Genomic DNA, 26,473 nt, shown 5'->3' on the forward strand with positions numbered 1-26,473 from the left:
TTCACTGATTCATTTGAGTCATTTAATGTTCACAAAGTTTGATTACTTTGTTTTGATGATTCCCTTCTATCTTAATTCATTCTGAAAGTTGATTCCTTGATTCGTTTAATCAATTTCACAAAAGTCCTCATGATCATTTCACTTGATCGTATTTACATCAAGTTTTCACACCACTGAAATATGTATATACACATACAGTTTGTTGTTTTTTATTCTTCTTCTGAAGATCATCTAAAAGATATGTTCTTAATTAACTTCAGAGTAACTACTTTTTGTTATACCTTATGTGTATGGAGTGCTTTTGAAAAAGCTTTGAACTGATTTAAATGACTCCTTTAGTTTGATCACTGATCTGTATGTGAGTGTGTGTGTGTGTGTGTGTGTGGTGGTCAGTCTGCAGTGTCACTTTGCGCTCTGCTGATTTAGGATTGGCCCTCATCAGAATTCCGCTCTTGTCAATCGTTAAAGGAGAGAGAATTGACTGTCACTCTTTAATTGATAAACTCAAGCTCTCTCCCCTCCATGAGCAGCAGCAGCTGCCAATCAATAATCATCGTGCCTCTGCAGATGAGGGAATGTTTAGATGCATCTAAAATCCTGTGTGTGTGTGTGTGTGTTTGAGATGTAATTGCAGATTAACGTTAGCATGGACACGCTGCCTGCCGTGAACACTAGGAGAATCCCTGCTCCCTATGATTCAAGGGCAAATGTGTGTTGGTGTGTAAAGGGCAAATGAGTATGTGTGGGATGTGTGTCTGTTAAACAGTGCACTTGGGTATTTGTCTTTGAAAATAAATATATTTGTCACCTGTGATGGGTGCCACCCCATCTTTCTATGACAATTATTTTGCAAGCAAATTATACATACATTTATTTAATAATTTAAATAAAAATAAAAAAGATATGTTAATTATTGACTTTGTTTACTTTATTTATAATTACAGCATCACTATTAAATATCTTTTATAAATTAATTTATAAATTTATTTATACGTTTTGTAAAAATGTAATTTGTTATTAAAGTTATATTGTGCTTATGTCATATTTTAGTTGTTTTGAAGACTGACAGCCCTTCCTGATTTACTTTTATTACAGTATATGGAAAATAGAGTGCAGAATATTCTTAAAAACACTTTTTGTGTTTCACGGAAGAAAGGAAGAATAAGTAAATGCAGACAATTTTATTTTAACATTCTCTTTGTGACATTTATAATTTATGTATAATTAAGCATACAGTATTTGAAGCAGTGACTCACAACATAAAAGCTATTGCTTTTAAAAAGAAAAAAATTTGCATCATCTAGCACCACTCAAATGTGCTTTAAAAGAAATGTAACTTTATTTTTTGTAAAGCCACAAATTACACAAAATCTGTGTGATGGCTCCAATAGTCTGCTGTGTGTAATTTTGTAGTTCTGCTTTAATGAGTAAATGTGTTGAGCAGAAGTGTTTATCTGAAGATATTCAGTGGTAAATCCTGGGAAATCTCAGCGGGGAGCTGCGCTTTCTCCAAACAACCCTCATTCACTATCTTACCTCTGCATCTGAGGTGTGTGTGTGTGTGTGTGTTTGTGTTTGTGTAGCATAATTGTCTCAGAGGCTGCAGCACTTATTAGATGTTATCTGTGATCTAATCAGAGGGAAGATGATTGGGAATGCTTGGAATATACTCACTCACTCATACATTCATGCGGTCGCCGTGATTTTGCCAAGTAAGACATGTTCCTGGATCAACATCTTTTGATGACCTGGATCAATATTATTGTCCAAAAATATAAACTTAACCCACTCCTTAACCCTAACAGATATTTCCTGAAAAGTTATATCTGTGTTCTGATTGGCTAATTGGAATGTTGTTACATGGTTCAATTGATGGTTCCATGGAGAACGGCAAACAAGCAATGTAATGTTGTATAGTGGAAAATGTTATTTTAATTAGTAAATTGTTCTTCTCAATTTATTTTTAAGAAATTTACTGTTAGGTTCTTTTGGAACCAAAAATGGTTCTTCTGGCATTACTACAAACAAAAAAAATTATATATATATATAACCTTTGTTTTTGAGAGTGTTATTGTATTTCTAATATGCATCTTTTTTCCTTTTCCTTTTTTTTTTTGCAATAATATGCATTGGTTTATCATTAAACATAAAAACAGCATTTTTGAGTATTCTAATATGTATAAGAAAGTGAATATCCCAATATAAGACACAAGCCTATTAGTGTAATATCCATGTTGTGAAGTGTGCTCGCTAGAACATTTTGTCAGAAAATTGTGGTTTCATGCATTCCCACAGTGGTTTAAATTGGTTAAACATGGCACTAGCTTCACCTTGGCATTCATTATGCCATACTTTAATGTTTTTAGCATGTATATAGAAAAGACGTAGTCAAAAATAATCCTAGAATATGGTAATTTTCTTGGCCTGTTTTATGCAGCACGGGAAACCCAGACTCTTCTCCAGAAACAAGAGTGTTTTGGTGTATGTGTATTCTATCATGTGTTTTGGCATTTAAAAGCCTGCGTGCAGGATCAGCGTCAGTGTTTAATGTATGTTTGTGTGAGTTGATGAACACTGGTAATTGATGATGTGCTGCCAAAAAAAAGGAGAAATTCTGACAGATTCCCAAAAGTAAAAAGATATTTTGGAGCAGATAAACAGAGAGGGATTTTGAAAGGATCGGTCTGTGCCCATAGAGAGCCCATTAGTCTAATTGATGGATGCTCGCCACAAAGTCCAGCCTGCTTCAGACCTCTTCTGAAGCCGCAGCACACAAGGACTCATTTAATGGCTTTGTAAATAAACAAATGAACCGCCTCCCATATAAGAGTATGTGTTTTGGGGTCATTCTATGAAGCAGGTGCCCGTTTTAGTTTCATAAGATGATTTTTAAACATTCTCTATCAAATAAATAATGTGGTTTTGTCAGTAAATTGCATCTTGTCATCTCAAGCTGATGTGAAATATTATGTCAGGATGAAAATATGCTTTCAGAAAGATAAATTAGATGTTTTATAGTTTACTTTAGCATTGCAAACCTTACAGTAAATACAGGATGCGTTTAAATTAAATGTTCTCTTCTGAGTATGATAAATGATGCAGGCAAGACTGACAAGAACAAAATCTGATAAAACTAACTTTAACTTGTCCTTGAAACAATAGCAATAGTTAATGTAAAAATAAAAATATGATGAAAATGTATTTGGTCTCAGGCCATCCAAGATGTAGAAGAGTTTGTTTCTTCTTCAGAACAGATTTGGAGAAATGTAGCATTGCATCACTTGCTCAGCAATGGATCCTCTGCAGTGAATGGGTGGCGTCAGAATGAGAGTCCAAACAGCTGGTAAAAACATCACAATAATCAACTTCAAAACAATTAAATGATGGATTTGCTTCTTACAAACATGCAGCTTTTGACTTTACAATACATTAACTGATGTTTTTATCAGCGGTTTAGACTCTCATTGTGACGGCACCCATTTACTGCAGTGGATCCATTGGAGAGCAAGTGATGGAATGCTACATTTCTCTTCTGTAGATTCATACAAATGAATGACTTTTCATTATTGGCTAAACTGTCCCATTAAATCTCATGTTTATTATAACTCGCTGATAATTAAATTAGATTCCCATTAATGGTGTTTATTATTTGAACATATTTTTCTGTACAGCAGTGTTCATCATTGGTCTGTCTGCAAGCTGTCAAAACCAGAAGCGCAGTGGAACCGTTTATTATGTTTACATATCTAATTATACTGCAGATACAGGTTTAATTATACAGATATCATTGTGTGTGTCTGCTCCGTGAGGTCTCTAGTGTCTCCTTGTTGGACACAAACACAGATCCACACATCACAGAGTGCACAGGGTGTGTATAATGTGACAAGCTCATGTGTGCCATGCTGTCCTGCGGGACTGAGAGACACATCTGCAGCCGAATCACTGGAAGACCGGACCAGACCTAAACACAGTATCACACTGAAATGTGTTATGGTGGTGGTGTCTTTATATATATATATATATATTAGTTCAATAATTTAAAATGTACTTTATTTCATTTAAAGTTAATCTATGCATTACTAATTGTATTTACTTTGCTTTTGTCAAATGTAATTGTCACTAATTAACAAATACCACTGTGTCAATAGTAAAATATTGCTAGTAATATTAATACAATATTAATACTATGTAAGATATAATTTGAAAATATAATAAAATAAAGAATAAAATATGCTGGCGATGGCATATAAACTGGTGAAATATATGTTCATGTAAATATATATGTGTACATATGCACAGCCTTTTCCACCCAACTTGGTAAAAATGTTATATGGCAGTCAAACAGTGTTATTTTAGTATTATTTTTATTAATAGTTTCAATTCATTTTCAGTTTTATTTATTAAAAAAAATTATGTCTATGTATTTTTTCAGTTTGAGTTTTTCTTGATACATGTTATTAACAAACAAACAAACAAAAAATATTAGCAGTAATAAAACAAGTTAACTGTCACATACCTGGACTCATTTTGTGTGTTTTTGCCCCTGTGACCCAGTTTCTGTCTTCCGTGTGTGGTTTGATTAGTTCCCAGGTGTGTCTATTCATTTCTCCATGTGTTCTATTTCCCGGTTAATTTAGTGATTCCATCCACCTGTGTTTTCCCTATTATCCCTTGTACTTAATCCTTGTCCTTTCAGTTCTGTTTTGTCGGGTCTACTTGCCACTTGCCACCAGTTACTTGCTACTTACCTGTGTCTTCCTCTGAGATCCAAGTTTGGATAATGCCTATGTTGGATTTAATAAAGCCTTGTTTCGTTTATCCTTCGGCTCCGTGTTCCTTCCAGCAGCGTAAGCCGTGACAGAAGACCCGACCACATAAGTTTAAAACTGCGTGTTTTCCCCTCTGTTTTGTTTTCTGTTTTTTCCACAGTTTTTTCTTTCCGTAATGTCATGGATCCCCTCTATCGCCCCGAATTCCTCCTTCTCCTGCTGAAGCAGGAGGAACTTTCTCTCGAGGACCATACCAGACGGTTTCTACTGTTAGCTAATGCCACCAGCTACCCGGACGACGCGCTCTGCTGCTTCTATCACGCCAGCCTGAACTCCAAGTGCAGAGCGTTGTTGAACGAAGATGGTCCTCGGGAGGACTTTGCCGCGTTCATAGAGTGGAATCTGGTGAGAAATGGGTCACCTCTCACGGTCTGCCCAATGGAGGATCTCACCAGGTCCACTCTGGACCCAGAGCCCAGCCTACAATATCCCCACGGTACGAGGCATAAGCCCGAGCCCACCGATGACAGAGAGCAACCCGTCAGACCAGGTGCGAGAGCCGGCGACACTGCCCACCACGAGGGAGCAAAATGTGGAGCGCCAAATGGGTCAAAATGAGGGGGTTTTCAATTCACCTATGCCAGATCCTCCGTTAAGCCCAGGACGGGCTCCTGATCCCCCGTTAAACCCAGGACGGGCTCCTGATCCTCTGTTAAGCCCAGGACGGGCTCCTGATCCCCCGTTAAGCCCAGGACGGGCTCCTGATCCCCCGTCAAGCCCAGGACGGGCTCCTGATCCCCCGTCAAGCCCAGGACGGGCTCCTGATCCCCCGTCAAGCCCAGGACGGGCTCCTGATCCCCCGTCAAGCCCAGGACGGGCTCCTGATCCCCCGTCAAGCCCAGGACGGGCTCCTGATCCCCAGTCAAGCCCAGGACGGGCTCCTGATCCCCAGTCAAGCCCAGGACGGGCTCCTGATCCCCAGTCAAGCCCAGGACGGGCTCCTGATCCCCAGTCAAGCCCAGGACGGGCTCCTGATCCCCAGTCAAGCCCAGGACGGGCTCCTGATCCCCAGTTAAGCCCAGGAAGGGCTCCAGCCCCAGAGCTCACGCCAGTGCCTGCTCCTCCGAAATACCCACCCTCCCACCCACTCCTGCCTCCTCCTCCGCTGTCGTCTGGCTGCCCCTCTGCTCGCCCTCAGCCTACCATCATTGTGGTGCGAGCTCAGCGGGACCGCCATCCTCCAGCGCCGCCTTGGTCGGCGTCTCCCTCACCTCCGCCTCCAGCCTCTGAGGCCTGGTCTCCGCCTCGGCCCGTTGACCCGTCGGCTCCACCATGGCTCCTAGCTCCTTCCTCTCCGCCGTGGCCCGGCAGTCCACATGCTCTGCCTGGCTCCCTCGTCCCTCCGGCTCCGCCTTGGTCTGGCGTCGTCCATCCTATGCCTCGGGACTCCACTCCTCCGGCTTCACCTCATCCCTCCGGCTCCGTCAGGCTCCTTCATCCCCCCGGCTACACCTCAGTCCTTTGTCACTCTGGCCTCACCGCGGCCTTCCGGATCCACATCGCCGCGTCAGTCACCAGAGCCATCTGTTCCGCCTAGGACCTCCGGCTCCTCCCCGTCACCCTGACTCTTCGGCTCTCCGCCTCGGGCTCCTCCTCCACTTGCTCCGTCGCCGTGGGTCGAGTCCCTGGAGTCGGCGACCATTCCTCCTCCATGGCTCCTTCCACCGCCGGCCCCACCTTGAGCCGTTATGGCTGTGGCCTGGGCCCTGCTGGGTGCCTCCTGCTCCAGATCCCTCCGGTCTCCTCCCTGGCTCCTCCCTCCGTCGTCTCCTCCTTCCGTGGTCCCTGTCTGCTGGCCCCCTCCTGGGAGGCTGTCCTCCACCGGAACCTCCTCCCAAGTTCCCACCCACGACTCCCTTTGTTGTTTCTACGGTGCGAGGACGCACCTACCGGGAGGGGGGAGTACTGTCACATACCTGGACTCATTTTGTGTGTTTTTACCCCTGTGACCCAGTTTCTGTCTTCCGTGTGTGGTTTGATTAGTTCCCAGGTGTGTCTTCATTTCTCCATGTGTTCTATTTCCCGGTTAATTTAGTGATTCCATCCACCTGTGTTTTCCCTATTATCCCTTGTATTTAATCCTTGTCCTTTCAGTTCTGTTTTGTCGGGTCTACTTGCCACTTGCCACCAGTTACCAGTTACTTGCTACTTACCTATGTCTTCCTCTGAGATCCAAGTTTGGATAATGCCTATTTTGGATTTATATGATTATATGGATTTAAAGCCTTGTTTCGTTTATCCTTCGGGTCCGTGTTCCTTCCAGCAGCGTAAGCCGTGACATTAACATTGTTTTTAATTTACACGCCATTTAAAAAATTTCAGTTAATGTTTATTCTAAGATAAAAAAATTTGATTTTAACTATTACACTAAAAATACTTTTTTTAAAGTAATAAATAAAACAAAGATTTAAGTTTTACAAGAAAATAATTTTACGATTTTCTTTTTCAAAATTTCCCCAAGCTTATAATAACTACAACAACCAGCTAGGAAATATAATTCATAATGTTTACAGTTTGCAAATTAATATAGAAATCAGCTGTCCAGGTTTTAGATTCTGTTTATGAAAACTGTTTTACTTATTTGCCATGATGAACCCTTGATAAATGGTTTTTCAGACATGCTCTGCTGCTTAGTACCATGAACTCGTCAGTTAACTCGTAATTAAAACAGATTACACATGCATATAGATAAAGTCATCATCACAAGCCATCCTTGGCTTTAGGGGCTTGCATGCGGTTCCTCCGAGTTTTTCTTATACAGATTTACCTCTTGAACAGCTGAACCCTAGCAACAGCACTGCAAAGTCTGCCTTAAACCGCATCCATACTAGTAGAAATTTAGACTCTTAGTTGCCAAAAAGTTCATTTGCAGTCACAGGTGTGTGTGTGTGTGTATCGGCTATTTTCATGAAAGTGTCAAACATGGCTCATCCAATCAGAGTCTATTTAAAGTCCATTTTACAATAAAGTGTACAGTACAGTATCTCTTAATGCACTCATTAGGACCTTATCAATGGTTTAATGCTAATTAAGACACAGTTTGAAGTGACAGCTAATGAGGAACCAGATGCAATCTGTTAGCACTCATGTTAACACTGTTAAAACTCATGAACTATAATAAATTCACACTGCAGTCACACACTTTCACATTCACACATGAACATTTATATAAACAGCCTCTCTCTTACAGAACAACATAAAGCATCTGTTGATGGCCCGTTTTCGTTGGAAGCCTCTCATTGACCCGAGCACCGTCCAGCCTTCGGTTCTCAACAGTCTTCAATTAACACCAGCATGTGTTACTCAGATCCTCCTCAGTAAATGTTTAAAATGGCACTTTTCACTGCATCCGTTCGCTGACTAGCATTAATCAAACCAGAACTTCCTCTCCAAAATCTACATAGACACAGACTACATTGCATGTTTTATTTTATTTTATTGATTTATTTTTGGAGATGCACTGGGGGGCAAAAGTTTGTAATAATTAAGATTTATAAATGTTTTTCAAAGAAGGGTCTCATATGCTCTTGCATTTATTTGATAGAAATACAGAAAAAAAACTGTAATATTTTGTTCAAATAGCGAATGTTTTTTATTGTAATATATCCAGTCTTCAATGTCTCATGATCCTTCAGAAATCACTTTAATAAGCTGATTTGCTGACATTCTTTTATAAAAAGGAAGTTTACTGAACAACATTACAAAAAATTATATTTCAAATTGACTATTAATGTATTGACTGCAATGTTTGATCAGTTTCATACATCTTTGCTGAATAAAAATATTAAAACATGCATTAAAAAACTTTGCTGAGACATTTGAATGTTAGTGTATTATGGTTACCAAAAATAATAAGCAGCAATAACTTTTTTATTCTCAAAATTGATAAACAGAACTGTTTCTTGAACATCAAATCATCATATTTCAGTAATTTCAGAAGGATCATGTGACACTGAGTAATGATGCTGAAAATTCAGCTTTGATCACAGGAATACATTTTAATTTATTTATATATTTATATTTATATATTTATAATATATTTAATATTTTATATATTTTAAATATATTCAAATAGAAAACAGTTATTTCAGATTGTAAAAATATTAAACAATATGAGTTGTTATTGTATTTTTGATTAAATAAATGCAGCCTTTCAAAAACAATAACAAAATCTTAATTATTCCAAACTTTTTGCCACCAGTGTATTCCATGATGATTCTTTTATATATGAACTGTACTTTGGAGCACCATACAAACAATATTATGCAGATGTTTGTGGTATTTTGGACTGTGGGTGTTTTGGGGCAGTAACTATAGTGTGTTTTGGCACGGGACCGACTCTGCACTCCTGGAGACGGATGTGTTACACGCTCAGGCCTGACATTACTGTAGGTGTTATTAAGATGAATGAAGAGATGAGCAAATGCAGTCGGATGTGTTTAACAGCATAACCCTGAAGCACTAACCACTTTTGAAATCCTGAGATGCAGTATCTTGTAAAAGGTGTTTGCTAAGGCAGCAGCAATGCTATCTTTATTGCTCAGAGATTTGAAAAGTCGCCTAGTACATTTATGCTTACGTTTATGCATTTAGCAGATGCTTTTATCCAAAGCAACTTACAATCTAGAGCAAGTACAAACATTAAGTACTAAACATCAATCATTGTTTTAATACCTGTTTAATATTATAAGAGTTATCTTGTTCAAATCAAATGTATATTCTCAATTTAAGCATAATACTCCATTAATATATAACACATTTATAAATTTGGTTAAAGTAATGAGATGTGTGTGTGTATATATATATATACATTGTATATGATAATATATCACAAATGTATCAATCAAATTTATTTTACTGGTTGAAATAATGATATGCAAAGTCTGGCTGAATATTATCAAAGATAATAGTCTGTTATGAAAAATAATTTTTAAAATATAATTTATTTTTAATATATAAATAATTTATCTTTTTATTGATTTACATTTATTTGTAATATTTGTAAAAATATATATATATATCAATATTTTAAATGTGTATTTTATATGTTATTTAATATGTAAAATGTAATTTAATATTTATTTAGTAAAAATGCTACTAGTATTTATAACATTATGGATATGTTATGTTGAGTTTTTCCCTTGTATGTTTTGCCTCTGTTCCATTTTATTTTTACCTCTTTCCATTTATTATTCCTTTTGCTTTTCCCCATTAATGAGTTTTTCTTCCTGTCCTACACACACACACACACACACACACACACACACACCTCCTCTGCTGAGGCATGCACGAAAGAGGATTTCCTGAAGACCAAAGAGGGCCATTACCCAGGGGCCATTAGGCCTCAAGTAGAGCATGTCAGTGCTGTAACTCTATTTGTGTGTATGTGTGTGTGTGTGTTCATAGCACACATTGGCATGAACTTCTGTACATGCAAGAGAGATGTGTATCGCACGTTTTCATGTAGCTGCACGTGAGTTCAGAAATGACTAGACTCTGATTTATCCAACACGAATACTTTATTTTAAGATTTTATCATTACATTTTTTTATCATTGTTTTCAATCACCAAATAATAATTGGTATATTATTTTAGACTTAATTTGTGTTTGTTATTCAGTCATTCTTCTATTCAGTTTTTTAGCTGGTCAGTCTTTGGATGTTTATTATTTAAAAACAGCATTGCATTTGTTTTATTCTTGACATTTAAGGAGGTCTATAGCATGATCGCCCCCCTTAAAGTACATTTCGCCCCCGCTGGCTCCTGCCGGTTAAAATGCTCGAGTAACAGCATTAAAAGCATGCGTATTTTTATTGCTCATGCAATATTCAGAGTAAAATGTCTTTTACAGTCACATGTCGTCGTGGGAGTTAAAAACCGGATGGAGAAAAATCTTTCAAATGCACAAATCTTATCATAATAGAAATGAAATTTGTGAAATTGCATTTTTTCCAGCCGAAAACATCTAAAAGCATTATTCAGATGGGACTGCATTTCCCTAAGGAGGTACATTTGTGTTTCACAGACAAACTTTCTCATTTTGGTTCCATTATAGCTCTCAACTTATTCTGCTTCACACATCTGGGATAGATTGAGATATGACGTACAGTATGGCCTTTGTACTCGTCCTCAAATGTTGAAGTTTTTCCCAGGTCTCCTAACACACTTTGCATTTCTTAAGTTGAAATGATAAAGACTCCACACAGACTCTAAAGCTAGTGTTTCTTTAAATGCTTTGTTCTTTGCTGCCATCTTAATGCACATTAGTGAGCATCTGTAACACACACATCCAGAATATAAACCAGAGATCCCAGTCCCATCTGAATCTGTGCACGACAGACGCTCTGTGTTCATAACTGTAAGTCAAGAGAGCTCATCCAGTTAGAAATAGGGATAGTGAAATGTCTTCAAGAAATCTCTGCTTGTGCACTTCTTCCAGCTCTAATGAAGCTGACTGATGAAACATCCCTGCTTTACGCCGTCTCTGAGGGTGTGTGTGTGTGTGTTTGTGTGTGTGTGTCTCATCATCAGTTTAAGACACTTTGGCATTTGAGCATAAAACTCCCAGAATGCCCTGCAGCTGGTGGAAAGGTCTCTGCTAGTGTTTAGCAGTCTGAAGATGACACTGTTATCTTCTGTCAGCCGCTGATGAATCTTTATTGTAAATCAGATGATGCCCATAACAGTTTATGGACTTGCCATCAGGTTTACATTTAATGACACTGTATGAATTCAGTTTGTTTATTTAACATACACATATTTAAAACCCTACATAAAAGCTTTCAAAGGGTTTCAAACAATTGTAAATTATTTACAGGGACTAAAGCAAAAATGTTAGTGTTACAGAATTTGACATTATTACAATTTCATTCAGCTTTTTAAAGATGGAAATGACGAGATGCACTGTGATTTACTAAATAAAATGGTAAATAATATTTGTGAAGAAAATATGTATTTATATATGCATTGACAGAATTTACATTACAATTTAATTTTGCTTTATAAATAATATATCATGAAATATTATTTAATATATAAACTAGTAAATATATTTGTAAATACAGAAGAAATTATCATATTTTTTATTGAACTAATCAAATATTATATGTATAATCATCTATTTTATGTTTTTTAATTATATTTAATTATCTTTTTAAATGATTTAATTATCTTTAAAGTCATGTAATTGTTCAACAAGTCTTCTTTTACGTATGTATTTTATTATATGTAGATTAAAAAAAAGCTAATAATAAATAATATAATAAAATGGTTAAATATTAAATAAATAAAAATCAATTCAAAATAAATAAAAATGAATCAATCCTCATAATTGGTCTCATATTTGGGGTGGACTATCCTCCCGACTGAGTTCCCTGTTTCACTAAATACATCACTTAATGGAGTAAAATGGGTTCTGTATTTGTTTTCATGTTGACTGCAAGTGTGAAAAACTATAGTAAGAGCTATTATCTTATTTGGTTTGTCCCAGGTTTATATATCAGCAGACCTTACTGTGTGTTGTAGTGAAGCAGTGTTAAACACGCCAGCACTGAGGGTCTGTGCACTCGTCTGTTGTCCAGGTCATATTTTTGTAAGCTGAACATACTGCTGCATGGCCAGAGAGAGGAGAAATGGATAAAGAGAGCAGAAGATAAGACAAGTGCGCCTGGGCGGCTGGAGCCCATGTGTGGACGGGTTATTTTAGTATTACTGAGAGAAAGCTTCGTGCCCTCTTCCTATCTTAGAGACCGGAGCCATACGCTATGATTAATTTCTCTCCGAGCATGTCCTACTTGCGTGTGTGTGGGGCCATGCATGCATGCGTGTATGTGAGTATGTGAGTTTCCCCCTCGGCTTTGCCTTCAGCATCTGGGATTAACGCTTCACGTTTCTGCCTCTTTTCCTTGATCAATATCTGATGACTCCTGACAGGCTCTTTCACCACTCACGGCTCTTAGCCCGGCGGGGATCGATGGAGTTTGAGGCCATTCGTCTATGTGTTTTACTCTTGGCCCATCGTTCAGATGCTCCAGTATGCTGCGTCTCATTTAGGAGCAGAGCAATTACTGGAGAACTCGTTTTACCTCATTTCCTGCCCTGTCTGTCTTTCTGGAAAGGAACATCCCAAATGTAATCTCCTTGACATCTCAATTGTTTTTCCTAGATAGCATTCAGGTTAAATGGAGACTGAAATCAACATGAAATCATACTGATTGTATTTATGTTTCTGGTCTTTATGTAAACAGTTCATTGGTGCATGCAAATTTACAGGGCTCCGTGATTAATCGATATAAAACCGAACTGCAATTATCGAATAAATAAATATATATTACGATTAATATTTTTGATATCTGTAGTATAATTACAACAGTACAATTTTATATTTAAATATTTTTATTTAATAAAAATATAATAATATTACAAATGTAATATAATAATAAATTTAATATTTAAAATAAAGATATTATTATTATTATTATTGTTGTTGTTGTTATAGTCATACTGATATATAATTACACAATTTTCTGTCCATATCATGTAGCCCTACAAACAATCACAGCAAACCAGGAGCTGGAAAAATATTGCAACTACATTTTTAATCATAAAATCTCTCAAGTAGATTTTTCCCCAAATCGTGTAGTGAACAATCCCAGTATTGTCAGATGTGTCTTCTCTATTTGTTAAAAGACCTTGACTGTCTCACGCTGTGCTCAGATTTGCCAAGACACCAGTGTGATAATTAAAGATCATAGATCTCAATATGAACTTACTATTTCTCATTAAATTCTTCAATATAAATTATGCTATACAGATTAATTCTGTACAGTAGCACTATAGTAGCTGTGTCATACCAGCACCCCTGGATCACGGCAGTGACAAACACACATTTCTTCAGGAAAATGTCAAATCTAGTTACTATTTTTCTTTCTTTGGGCATTTTAGGAGAAAGCTGACCCTTAAACGAAAGCGAACTGTGAACTCCATTAAGATCAGCCTCCAAGCTATGAATTTTTCCTGTAGGCTTTTCACTTTCTTTCAGCCTGTTCCTCAACACAATGTAAGACTCAATTAGGGAGAACGTGATCTACAGCAATGCCAAACACACTCCATTGGTCTTCTCTATGCTCAGTTAAGCTGCTTGTGTGTCAGGCGCGTCTGCAGAGGAAGAGGGATCAGTGCCTACTTCTCATTTTCAGCATTGGCCACTTCCCAGGAATCAATACTTTTCTGATGGTTGGCTGGATTTGGGAAAGGGGGCGGCGGAGTCTCCTCATTACGCTTTCACTAAGGGACTGATGCTTAATGTGTCTAATCTGAAGGAGGCCTGCTCAACCCATTTACTCTGGTAAAAATAACATATACATTCATAATCGTACTGAGATTCAGTGGCAGTGTAAATTAAATAGACATATTTTACATTTAAGAGATCTATACAAATGAACGTGAGGGTTGGAAAAAATAAAATGAAATTCTACAAACACTTGGGTGGTACAAATGGTAATGCACAGCACATTGCGACGTTCAGTGGCATATTCATCATTTATTCAGTATTCATTTCATTTACATAAAGTATGATGGCACTATCATGTTCTGACACAGTACCACCATAATAATACATTTTATTTTATTTTATTATTTTATTTTATATTATTTTTTTGCTTTACTTTTACATTTTATTATATTTAAAACTTTTACTAGTATTTTTATTTCATTTAAATATAATTATTTAATTTCATATTTTGGTTTACACTTCATATTTTAATTTATTATTTATTCTATATTATTTATTTAATTTAAATACATTATATTTATTTTATTTTGTATTACATTTTACAAATTTTATATTTTGAATTTAATGTATTTTATATTTTTGTTTTATTTACCTTGTTTAAATTAGAATGAATAACATTCATTTAAATATTAATCTATTTATTTATTTATTTTATTAGTAGCTGTGTTTTGGTTGATTAATTGTTTAATCAATGGATAGTGTTTATTTAAACGTGAAGGTGAATGCACTAGCAATTCAGAGGTTGCCCTCCATCTAAGGTGACTATTGATTATCATTAATCCACCTATAACTACAGCTGAATTTACATGAGCGATCAATACAATATGCAGCTTTCTATCACTTTAGGTAATTCCCAAAACATTTCCCCTGCATCCCTCTCTCCTTAAATGCCACACATCTTTAATCTTGTTCTCTTGAATCTCTGTGCATTTTTATTAATTCACTCTCACTCTCCAGACTGTCTTTACTTCTCCTTCAATCTTTCTTTTCCAGGAGAGGTGTGATGGGTTTTTACAGCAACCCTGATGCACAGGGCTCTAAAGAAAGATGCCATCATCATGCATTAGACATTTAATGGCCAAACATCTCAGGTTCACATCAGCATGAGTGCATTCTTATATCCAGTCAATAAATTCTTTTCAAATCAATGTGAAACTGGCCTCATGAAAAAGCATGTTTGTAATAGTATTTAATGACTACAAAATTAGTATTAATCAAATACACCTTAAAGACCTAAATAGTGTTTCATAATATCTGATCCATATCTTTGATCTTGAATTGTACTGTAACAAATTAGAAAGAATCCATTTTATTTATAGTGTTTATCATAAATAAATATTTGAAATATGATGCTTGACCCCCCCCCCCACCTCATTTTTTTGTGTCTTATTAATTATGGTTAGATGCAAAATTATAATAATATATCAGTTAGAACTAATAAATTATTTACTTAATCTTGTATTTACATCCACATTTTATGAATCCTTTCTATTTAGTGTATACCATAATAATAAGTATGATAAATAATAAGTATATCATAAAATGATACTATATACATACATATATACACATTTTCTAAGTTTACATCTCATTGTAATTGTCCACCATTAAAGTAGAAAATATTCAATATAAGCTAAATCAAGCATCATTACTATTGCTTAAAATAAAAAATTAATATACAATTTTAATAAAGATTTATGTTACTAAAGCTGTGCATATGGAAACATAGTACTGTCAGTACAACCGTTTAATATTAATATAGAGTATGCTTTTAAATTACTAATAAAATTAATATATATTTTTATTCCCTAATATAAACTCAAATACTCATCAAGATTATAAAAAATGTAACATGTAAAATGTACCGAGACAATAATTTTAGTTGCAATTTTCTAGAGATTTTAAATTGTTATTGTCAGCCTCTTCAGAGTCCAGTACTGCTTTCAAAATGGACAAAAGAGGTTTGTTTGTTTGTTTGAATCTTTCGAACATGTTAATGCATGATTAAAACACACAACAGGGAGCAGAAAATGAATGGAAAGTAACTTAACTGATGCTGGCAACCTAAATCATGATTCAGTTATCAATCATGCAAACGCACACGGGAAATAAGGACACACTGAATGCAGGAGTGACAGTGTTGTGTGTGTGTGTGTGTGTGTGAGAGAGAGAGAGAGAGAGAGAGAGAGAGAGAGGCTGACACTGTGTTTTGTCTGCTCTGATCAATACTGAGTCAAGGGCACCTAAGACAGCGTGTTTGAGGAAGAGGCAGTGTGTCTTTTGTCCCTTTCTGATCAGATTGTGCGATATCATCCTCGTGACGCAGCGGCCCTGAAGGACATCTGTGTTGCACGCTCTAACTAATATAGACAACAAGAGAACAACCAACTCATGAATTAGGGAATTCCTACAAGATGGAATGAATTCAGGCTTTCTGCTCATTGAGCACAGATAACAAAGCCAGTGTTTGTGTATGTTCATGTTTATGTTTTTGGTCTATCTATGCATTGATTAAATTGATGTAAATGCATTGGATTATATAACGCAGTATTGAACAATGCAGGATCTTTTCTCTACACTGATTCACTGTTCTTCATTTTTGCTCAATGTCTTATGATCAACTGGTGTTTTTAAGTTACTTCCTCGCAAACATGTAAAAAAAAAATTCAATTCTATATCTATTGTTTTATCATCTGAAGCCCAACGAACTTTGTTTTGCGAAAATTTATTAGACCTTGAAGCAAATGAATTTCAGTTCAATCGTACTTTTCTTAAAGTACACTATTACAATGTGAAACCTCATTATCATGATGTTGTGAAAAAATTATCACAATATGAACAGACATCGATTCTCTATCAACACGATTTTGGCCGATACCTCAAAACATGCTGTGATATGATTATGATTTGATTTATTATTTAATTGAATCTCTAAAAAAATGCAAATCTTGTGTCCCGGGTGGGAATGACAAAATGACTTTTTTTCTCGCAATTCTGACTTTTTTCTTAGAATTGTCAGATATAAACTTGCAATTGCGAGTTATACACACTACAGCCAAATATAGAAATAACTGACTTAAAACTTTTTTTGCTGGTGAAAATACTAGTGTTTTCATCATTTGGGGCACCACTGTAGTTTTAGTAAAATAGATATCTTGATTAAAAAAAATTATGTGTCTTAAAAAAATTATAATATAGACTTTTTGGAAGTGAGCGATAGTGGCCAACTAGTTGTAAAATAATAAATAATTAAAATATTTAAAAAACCGTATGTATAAAGATTGTTAAAAACATTATTTAAGAAAAAATAAATGTGTCAATACGACATTATATTTCACATACAGCATTTATCTGATTTGATGAGTATGGTTTGGATAACTACTGGACAAAAGAGTCTTCTTAAGACGCGCGCCCCCGTCTGTCGCGCAGTGAAACCGCGCGCGCAGAGAGAGAGAGAGAGAGAGAGAGAGAGAGAGAGAGAGAGAGAAAGAGAGAGAGCAAATAAGGCTCAGCAGCGGCAGCACAGCAGTGCCAGTGGCGGCAGCAGCGTCAACGCATCTGCGCGTCTCCGAACTGCCTTGTCTCGGGTCAATCAATCCCTCAGCCCCGTTACCGATTGAGATTTAACAGCGGCTTTGGATCTTAACGAGCCATCTCCATCCTCGACCACAGCTCGGTGTCAGCCTCCGTTCGCTTGACTACCGGTTCCGTTTATATCTAGCCAGTTTCTTTAATTTTTTAATGGAAAATGGCGATGTTTGCTCAGTCCCCCGGTCTGTTGTGCCTCCTCTCCGTTCAAACTGTGCTGCTCCTCAGCCTCTCTTCACCGGGAACGGCGACGCTCCTCTTTCCTCAGCACTACACGTAAGTAGGCTACCTCAAGGAAGCGCGAGGCGTCGAACGCGCGCGTTCCACAGCGTCCCAGTTGCGCGAAGCACTCAAGATATCTCCGTTAACGCGTCAGTCTGTTTTTATTTTTAATCACCGCTCATATTTGTAGTCCCAAGCCATTCTACGTGATTATTTATCATTCCCGTGAAGGTTAGTCGTTCAGTTATTGATCGAAAGAGGCGTGACAGGAAAACTGGCGATAGTTAGTGCTTCATGTAACGTTATTTATAGTTGCTTGCTGTTTTAGTTGTCGTGTTACGGATACAGTAACGACTGGAGAGTGCTCGGTGCGTTACAACGCTGCTACTTTTTGACCGAAGCGCATCACTCAAACGGGTTTTCATTATTGTAGCTTATCGATTGCTGTTAGAAGAGGATTCCCACAATCATGAATAAACTAAAGACATCCGGGGATTAAAAAATGCTGTTTTTATAGTAGAGGGAAAGTCATTTTAGTATTGTTTATCTCCGCTCAGATCCAAAAAGCATTTTTTGTGTGAGTGCAGTGTCTGTAAAATGTATAAATGTAAAAAGTCATTAGACATATGGGCTGGGAACTCCGTGTAACTTGTTTCCTTGAAACGTTAAAATATTTTTAGGTTTGGTTATAGCCTACTCTGTTAGAGATTCAGATTCTGAGAGAATGTCTTGTCTGTATCAGTGACCCGTTTGATATTGATTATTGCTGGTAAACCTCCCATTATAAGAGCCCGGAGGACACATTCTTCTAGCATCAACTTTGTCTGAGATGTTTTCTTAAAGTTAGACACAAGTGAGACAGTAAGCGAATGTGGTTTTCTCTGAATTTCATGCATTTATTGGTGTTTAAGAAAAACAATCATGATTTTAAATAGACCTCTTTTGAAACCTTTCTTTACCGTGGTTGAATCAGTTCACAATCTCAATTTTCTCAGAAAACTGCATTCGATTCCTAATGCATTTAGTCTTATATGCAAGTTTACCACCATTCATTAAGTTTAGAATTGGTTGTTGCATTGTACAAAGATGTACTGCAGCATACTATCATTTGTGTTTGCCTCGGAGGCATGTAAAGCATCTCATTTTTGTGCTGTGCACCAGTTGCTCTCTGAAGTGAGGGTGTTGTTGTGCGCTCATACGGGGCAGAGGCTGGATTTGTCTGCTGTGTGCCCCCACATGCCAGTCCCCATTGGATTATCTCGTCTCTAATGCCGTATGAAATCATAGAATTGTGATGCTGTTTATGTAAGGTTTTACGTAATGTGAAATGAAGTTGTCTGTGATCTTCTTGTTGACATTTGCTGCTAAAGATGATGTCTCCCTTTTTATATTGGAAATTATACATACAGTGGTTTTCTCAACTCAACTGGTGGATTGCAATCCAAAAATAGATCACAAGTCTGAACAGATAGGGTTGCAATACTACGGATAATTGTAGGATCAGGCATAGTTAGGATAGTTAACATAGACATTATTAATTTTTAATTGAGAGAAGAAAACATTTTGTATTTCTGGGGTTGTTGATGTCGAAGAATATTTTTGGTACAATTTGGCTACTCAGTGTAAAAAAAATACTTATATTTATATTTTTATTCGTGTAAAGTTTATTAAATTATATTATTTTAAACATTTTTGCTACTCTTGATCAAGTATATTATATTATATTGTATTATTTTATTTTGTATTATATTGCAGCATATTATATATGTTTTATTTATTGATTATTTTAGTTTTATTTATATATATATATATATATATATCCTTATGTTTTGTGTAGTATTTTGTATGGGCATTATATCAGAATCTTGTACAAATTTAATAAAGATGTATTATTCCATGCTTGGTACGATAATAACTAACCTATAGGTCATTAAATTAATACCGCCTTGCATGAGAACAGTGTCGTGCATTTGAAAGGATTGTTTCACTTTGCAAACAGCACAGCATATGTAATCTGTCAACCTTGATAAGCGACGTCTATCAACCTGTCAGAAGCACAGAGACTCTGCCAGAGAACAAATAGTCCATGTCTGGATAGTATAATGCCTAAATAGTACATTAGGCTGGTTTTCAACTCCTGTACAGTTAATAACTGATAATCTTCATAATGCGCTGATATAGACTGTCTTTTGCTCTCTCTGTTTGTGTGTTTTCTGCTCGTGGTGCTGTGGCCTGTAGTCACAGAGATTTGTAACACTTATTTTACACAGTGCTTTGCTTTAAGCCTCGAGGCCTGCTCCTCTTTACCAAACCCAGTCAGTAAGCAAGCATGACCACCACGGAGAAGGATTTAATAAACCCCCCAAAAAAAACATCTATCAATAGCTAAAACCAAATCATGCTTATGTTTATCAAAGCTTATTCCATTCAGCTTTTTAATCTAATAAAGGTGATAACAGACAAGTGGCGGTATGCTTTCTTCTTTTTTTTTCATCTTTCAACCACGGTTTTAATGGTATAAATGAAAGTGGCTGCCATGTTTTTTTATTTTTATCTTTGTTTCAAAACCTAGTGAGCTGCCTACGTTGGCAGTCTTTTAAGGCATCATATGCAATTGTATGTTTGTGCCTCTGTAAAATGTTTAAAAAGGCAACAAAACAGCTTACTAGCTTTTTTTTGATACAAAACCTAAATGGCATAAAATCCTAGTGTTTAATTCATAAACTTAAGCCATAGTATCCATAGAGTTAATCATGTACCTGTTGTGTAGGTCATAAACCGGTAAACCCCAAAATCTCCAAACTGATAACATTTTAGGGTGTTTTGTGTTACAGATTGCTGATTTACTCCACTCACACGATAGGCTGCTTAATGGCTAAATGAATCGGCATTTAAATAATACATTTTTAGATGAAAGTAACCTCTTCTAAGTGTCACAAACTGAGTCTCCTGTCTTCTTTCCATTGGTCGACTGATATGTGTTATTTGACAGGCGATGCCGATATCTTGGAAAGCAGGGTGACTGATGGCTGATATAAAGCCGATATTGTTTTATTTATTTTAATTAACATTTAAGAAACTTGAAATCGGAAATGGATTTAAAAATAAATGTTTAAAATAAACATACTTAACTTTAGATCACAATGTATTTTTCACAAATAAATAAATATTTAATAAAAAGTCAGCATTGAAACCAACAGGGCACTAAATAATCTGGGAAGTTTGTGTGCTCTGGGAATCAGGGCTTTGAAAACCGGAAACGAACAAAATTATGACAGGAACAGAGCCAGAAACGAAATAAAATTTTATAGTTTAGAACAGAATTGGAAATTTGAAATGGCCATTAACCGGTTAATAACGTTATTTTATCGTTCCATTTAATATTTGAAATTTGTTGTCAACCAATCAGGAATTCCAGTAGTAATGCATATGCAAATGTGATGCTGAAGCCAACAAGTGAAGTGTTTTCTCAGTTGTGAACTCATCATAGGCAAGTCGCAATGGCAATGCACCGCCCTTAGAGTTTATCTGAGGATAGTGTGAGATGAATTCAACAGATCACACGCACATGCAGCAGTTCTGTGAATGGAGAAAACTGAAAAACTATAGGATTACATAAAAAGAAATATAGGCATATACACTAAATATATTTCACTTAAATCATATTGACAGATTAACGAAACGAAAGAAAAAATGTGCTAAATTAGGGTTCATTGTGACATGTTCCAAAGTTTTCGGAAAGGAAAACGAAACAGCAGACAGTTTTCTTTATTTTGCTTGATAGCTTTGAATAATGTCTTGATTCTGTATAACCAACCAGCTTTGGTTTGACCCTCGCAGTTTGTTAATGAGCTGTTGAGGGATGATTGTGATGAATGCTGAACTGAAGTCTATGAACAACATTCTGACGTATGAGTCTTTTTTCTCTATATGTGTGAGTGCTGAGTGGACGGCAGTGGCGATGGCATCGTCGGTCGAGCGGTTGGACCGATATGCAAACTGGAAGGGGTCCAGGGAGGGGGGAGGGCAGACTTAATGTGGTGCATGACTTGCCGTTCAAAGTTCTAAGTTCTTTTCAACAGTATCTCCGCCATGATATGCACTGAATGAGTGACAGGCTTTCTGTTGCGCAAGGTGAATAAGTGGATGACATCTAGTGGAGAAGACTAATGAAAAGATTAATATTAATCAGATCTTTTACGTTAAATATTTGCTGAAATAAATACCAGAAAAGATAGATTCACAGCTTTTGAGAATCTATATCGAAGCGACGTCATTTAAAAAAACTATTGATCAAAAAAATCTTTTTTTTTTTGCCCAGCCCTACTCCTGATCGGGGTAAAGTTCACTGGATTTTGTCCACAGAATGATAAAAAAATTTTTTATTTCACAGTCAGTATTTTAACTTAGGTGCTGCAAGCCATGCATACAGCGCCGGACATGACAGATTTTCTGTATGCAAAACAAGTACTTTAAAAGGAATTCCTTAGCTTATTGCCATTACTGTGGCAGCTAACAACAGATCAGATCAGATCAGATTGCTGGTCAATCAAGCTCTTTGCGAATGGTCATTTGGTAGTAAGTTTTACAGTTAAGTGCAAAAAAAGCAACACATTGAATTACACCTAAATTTAGAAATATTGAAATAATATTTTCTCATAAAACATACTAAAATAATCCTTGTTTTGTTTATAACTTCAAAACAAACTTTATTTTACAATGTAGTAGTATATCACGGTCCTGAATGGCATTTTTTTAATGCAGATTTTATGTTAGAAGATTATTGATATAATTATGCCAATTATGAAGTTTATGCTTGATTAAATCAAGACACAAAGCCATGAGATATTAAAAATAAAATTTGCTTTAGTTGTAAATAATTAAGCTGTGTACAGACTAAAATATTTTTAATGTAATATTCTAAAATATTCTAAAATTACTGGCTGTCTCAGTGTTGGGTCTTTGTAGTGCCTCTTAGAGCTGAAACAACGAATCGATTTAATCGATAAAAATCGATTATTAAAATAGTTGTCAACTAATTTAGTCATCGATTCGTTGCTAAATAACTTTTATTTGCCGTAAGCGGCTCATTTCGTGCATATTTCAAATCTGCGGTGACCAAAGTGTGGCAGTAATGAGCCACCGGAGGTTTTACTCAGCCAGTACAGTAGGAGAAGTAGCGAATAGCCAATAGCTGGCCTCGTTTTATGTCACGTGCTTCCCGAACAGCGTCTCTGCAGCATTTAGCGGGATGTGGGAGACTGGGAGTACTTTACTTTGAGCCTTCAAAAAAGAAGAGTAACCTGTAAACTCTGCACTACTGAACTGTTTAAGGGGACGTTCACATATCGCGTCTTTTGCGCGCTCAAGTTCGTTATTTCCAACACCGCACCGCATCGAGTTAAAAACATCTCAACTTTTCAGAATGCTGCAAGCGCATCGCAGGTCATGTGACAAGAACTAACCAATCAGCTTCATCCTTTCCCGTAACAATGTTAAAAGCTCAGTCAAGATGAAAGGAACAGCTGATCATAGTTGTATATGGATTTCCATTTTGAAATAAATTTAGTAGCAGAGCTACTGCAAGCGATTTTTGAGCTGCAAATCCATTTATCCTTTGCTGAAATTTCCGCGTCTTCAAGGAGAGAGCACGTCATGGTTGCTTAGCAAAGGCAGACGCCTCAGGGGCGCTTCTGCACGAGCGCTTTGGAAAGGAGGAGAAAGCGGCGCGCCTAGCGTTTTCCACGCGTTTTTAGGCGCGATTTGTGAACGGCCCCTAAGACTTTTATTTGTGCAGATTCTCCAGTACAATGTTGTTTGCAAATGTTTAGTCGTAAAAGCTGATAACATCGCTTTTTAACAGTTTAACAGTAACAAGCTTTACAAACATGTTCTGTGATCAGTTTGTCGTTTAACAGTTCAAAATTCAGTCGTGCAGCCTAATTATGACTGAATGAGAGAGGTAAATGTTTAAAGATATTTGAAATGCACTTTTTTTCTAAGTATTCACTGCTCTTTTTCACACAGCAGGTTTTTTGTGTGTGACACTTTTTTTTTTTTCTGGACAACCTTCTGATGGATTTTACTTTAAATTGTGAGTTCCATTCAGGTTTCATGCCACTGGCACTTTATTCGAAGGATTGTTTACAATTTCACAGCAAAAGCTATAAAGCTGTTTCCCAGTAAATAATAAAATACAATGCACTGCAATTTTATTCTGTTTTATCCTTATTCTTCGTGAAAATATGTTCTGAAAGATTCCTTAATAAGCTTCGTTCGGGATGTTAAACTACTTTAGGAGCTCTAAGGACTGCCATGGTGAAAACATTATTTTAAATCTCCTTGTGAAATTTGCTAGAGTATGGGTCAGTGTTCTGATTGCAGAAGAGTTCGACAAAGGATTACTAACACAATAAAACAACTCCAGGTATATTTTTGATTAGGATATGACAGTGCAAAATGGTTAAAATCTCTTAAAAATCTATGCTGAAGGATAAAGACCATTTATTAATAATTTACTTGGGGAAAAAATGGAAAAAAACAAAAATATAAGCACATAAACCGATTAATCGATTAATCGTAAAAATAATCGACAGATTAATCGATTATCAAAATAATCGTTAGTTGCAGCCCTAGTGCCTCTCCATGGTGCTGAAAGGTCACTGTTCAACCACATTTACATGCGTGCTGGGAATTTTAGCTTTTTCTTCAAAGAAAAGCAATCACACATAAACAAATCTTAAAAAAAAGCCTGTAAGGATGAAATGTCAGCCATGCACTCAAAGTACTTTTGTTCTCTGCTATGAATTCATAAACATTGTTTGTAGTGCTTGTGTAGAATGAGTTTATTACTGTGTCAGGATCAGTATACAAGTCACAGACAATAAGTAGTAGTAGGCACTAAAGTTTAATTTAGGTTATTTTTAATAAAATAGCCTATAGTATATTTTAGCCTAAAGCTTGTCTAACATGCTTTAGGCACCAGTTTTGTGATTGGTTTTCAATGATTGCTATTCCTAATCTGCCTTTCTGTTACATGTGCAGTGAATATGAAACCCTGCTTTAATTGAGCACCTCTCTGGATCTTACTGCTGGTTTTGTGGTATTTAATCAGGGATATTCAGGCTGGTTAGTAAGGCAACTTCAAAGACAAGGAATTTGAAAAGAGAATTTGTAAAAGGCAATAGAGAAGGGCCAGTTTAAGAGAGTTTTAAGCCAGTTGAGAAAAGTAACATTTACCCTGTGGTGTCAGTGCTGTGTTATAACTATATTTCACAATTATTGGTTATGTAGAGATGTTTTTATGGCTGCTTGCAAATGCGAACATTGTTGCAAATTGTTGCCGATTTCCAAGATAACATTATTACCAGCATATATATGACTAATGTGAACTGAAAGCATCAGTTAGAATTGGAAGCAGTTTAAAATTGTAAATCGTCTGTCTGTCTTATGTTTAAAATGATACAGTATATCATACATGTATGACATTGTCTTATATTTTATAGTAGTTATTTTATTTATTTTATAATTCATATCTAGTTTTGCAAGTTCTTTGAGCATTACGGCCAAACCAGACAAAGCCTTTCAAGGTTAATACATATATTTTTTTATATATTAAAAAAGGTGGATATTTAGGCCAAAGTGGGCAAAGATAAAAGTCTTTGTCATTATTTTATCTGTTATTAAAAAATGAGAAGATACACATTACAAATACACATAATATAAAAAAAAAAAAACTATATATGAAGAGTTTGGTTCCAATGTGCAATAAACGCCTTTTCCACCAAAATCAGTATTGTATTTGGTCGGTTTTGAAAAGTCAATTTTTAATTTTACGCAAAATGTGAGACCCGCCGAGATATTAGGTCCTGTTTTCTCCCTTTTTTTCCAAACTGCGACAAATGGCAGTCTCCCTTCTCTGCAGAATGTGATATATCCTGTCAACCAATCACACCGCACCATTCCACGCACTATAAACAGTAACAACCAATCACAGCGCTCCATTCCACGCACTCTAGACAGTAATGCTGCACTTTGAATACACCCGGCATCCTAGTTTTCCTCATCTGCTTTGTACTTTGTGATCAACAAACAAGGACTGCACAATAAACCGCTTGATTGTCATGTGCAACTTTTAATTATATTAATTGTAGAAAAACTTTAAACACAATTGTTAATAAGTATAAAGAATGGCATTGGTTTTATTTTTAGTGATAAAAAGTGTTTTTTTTAATTAGCATATTTTTGTGATTTGCTTTGGTACCAAAATTGTTACCAAGAACCATGGATTTTCACTGGTATCGGTACCGAATACTGAAATTTTGGTACCGTGACAATACTAAAATGAATGTAACATGGCAAAGATGAATGCACTTTTGGAAGATGAATGTAAGGGAAATGTCATTTTGGAATTTCTGTGGTCTAATGTGATATTGTCCTTTTTCTTATTAATGAAGAAATTATATTTTATTGTTGTAATTAATTTATAGCAAGCGCTGAATTCATTTTGGGATCGATGACTGATGATTGTATTTTTAGTCCA

At 36.3% G+C, this 26,473-nt stretch overlaps 1 protein-coding gene across 3 annotated transcripts in view; it reads left to right on the forward strand.

Annotated features, from left to right (window-relative positions):
• The window catches only part of LOC132160759 (voltage-dependent calcium channel subunit alpha-2/delta-2-like), a 302,784-nt gene that overhangs the window by 60,927 nt on the left and 215,384 nt on the right, over positions 1-26,473 (forward strand). For 2 of the 3 annotated variants that reach the window (XM_059570440.1, XM_059570441.1), the window contains exon 1: positions 17,617-17,985. The exons of the other annotated variant lie outside the window; for it this stretch is intronic. In XM_059570440.1, coding sequence (XP_059426423.1) covers positions 17,870-17,985 — 116 coding nt within the window. In that variant the 5' untranslated portion in view covers positions 17,617-17,869. Of the gene's footprint in view, positions 1-17,616; positions 17,986-26,473 lie in introns of those variants that run through there. 3 annotated transcript variants of the gene reach the window in all.

The sequence above is a fragment of the Carassius carassius genome, chromosome 17 (genome assembly GCF_963082965.1).
Source record: "Carassius carassius chromosome 17, fCarCar2.1, whole genome shotgun sequence".
Lineage (NCBI taxonomy): Eukaryota > Metazoa > Chordata > Actinopteri > Cypriniformes > Cyprinidae > Carassius > Carassius carassius.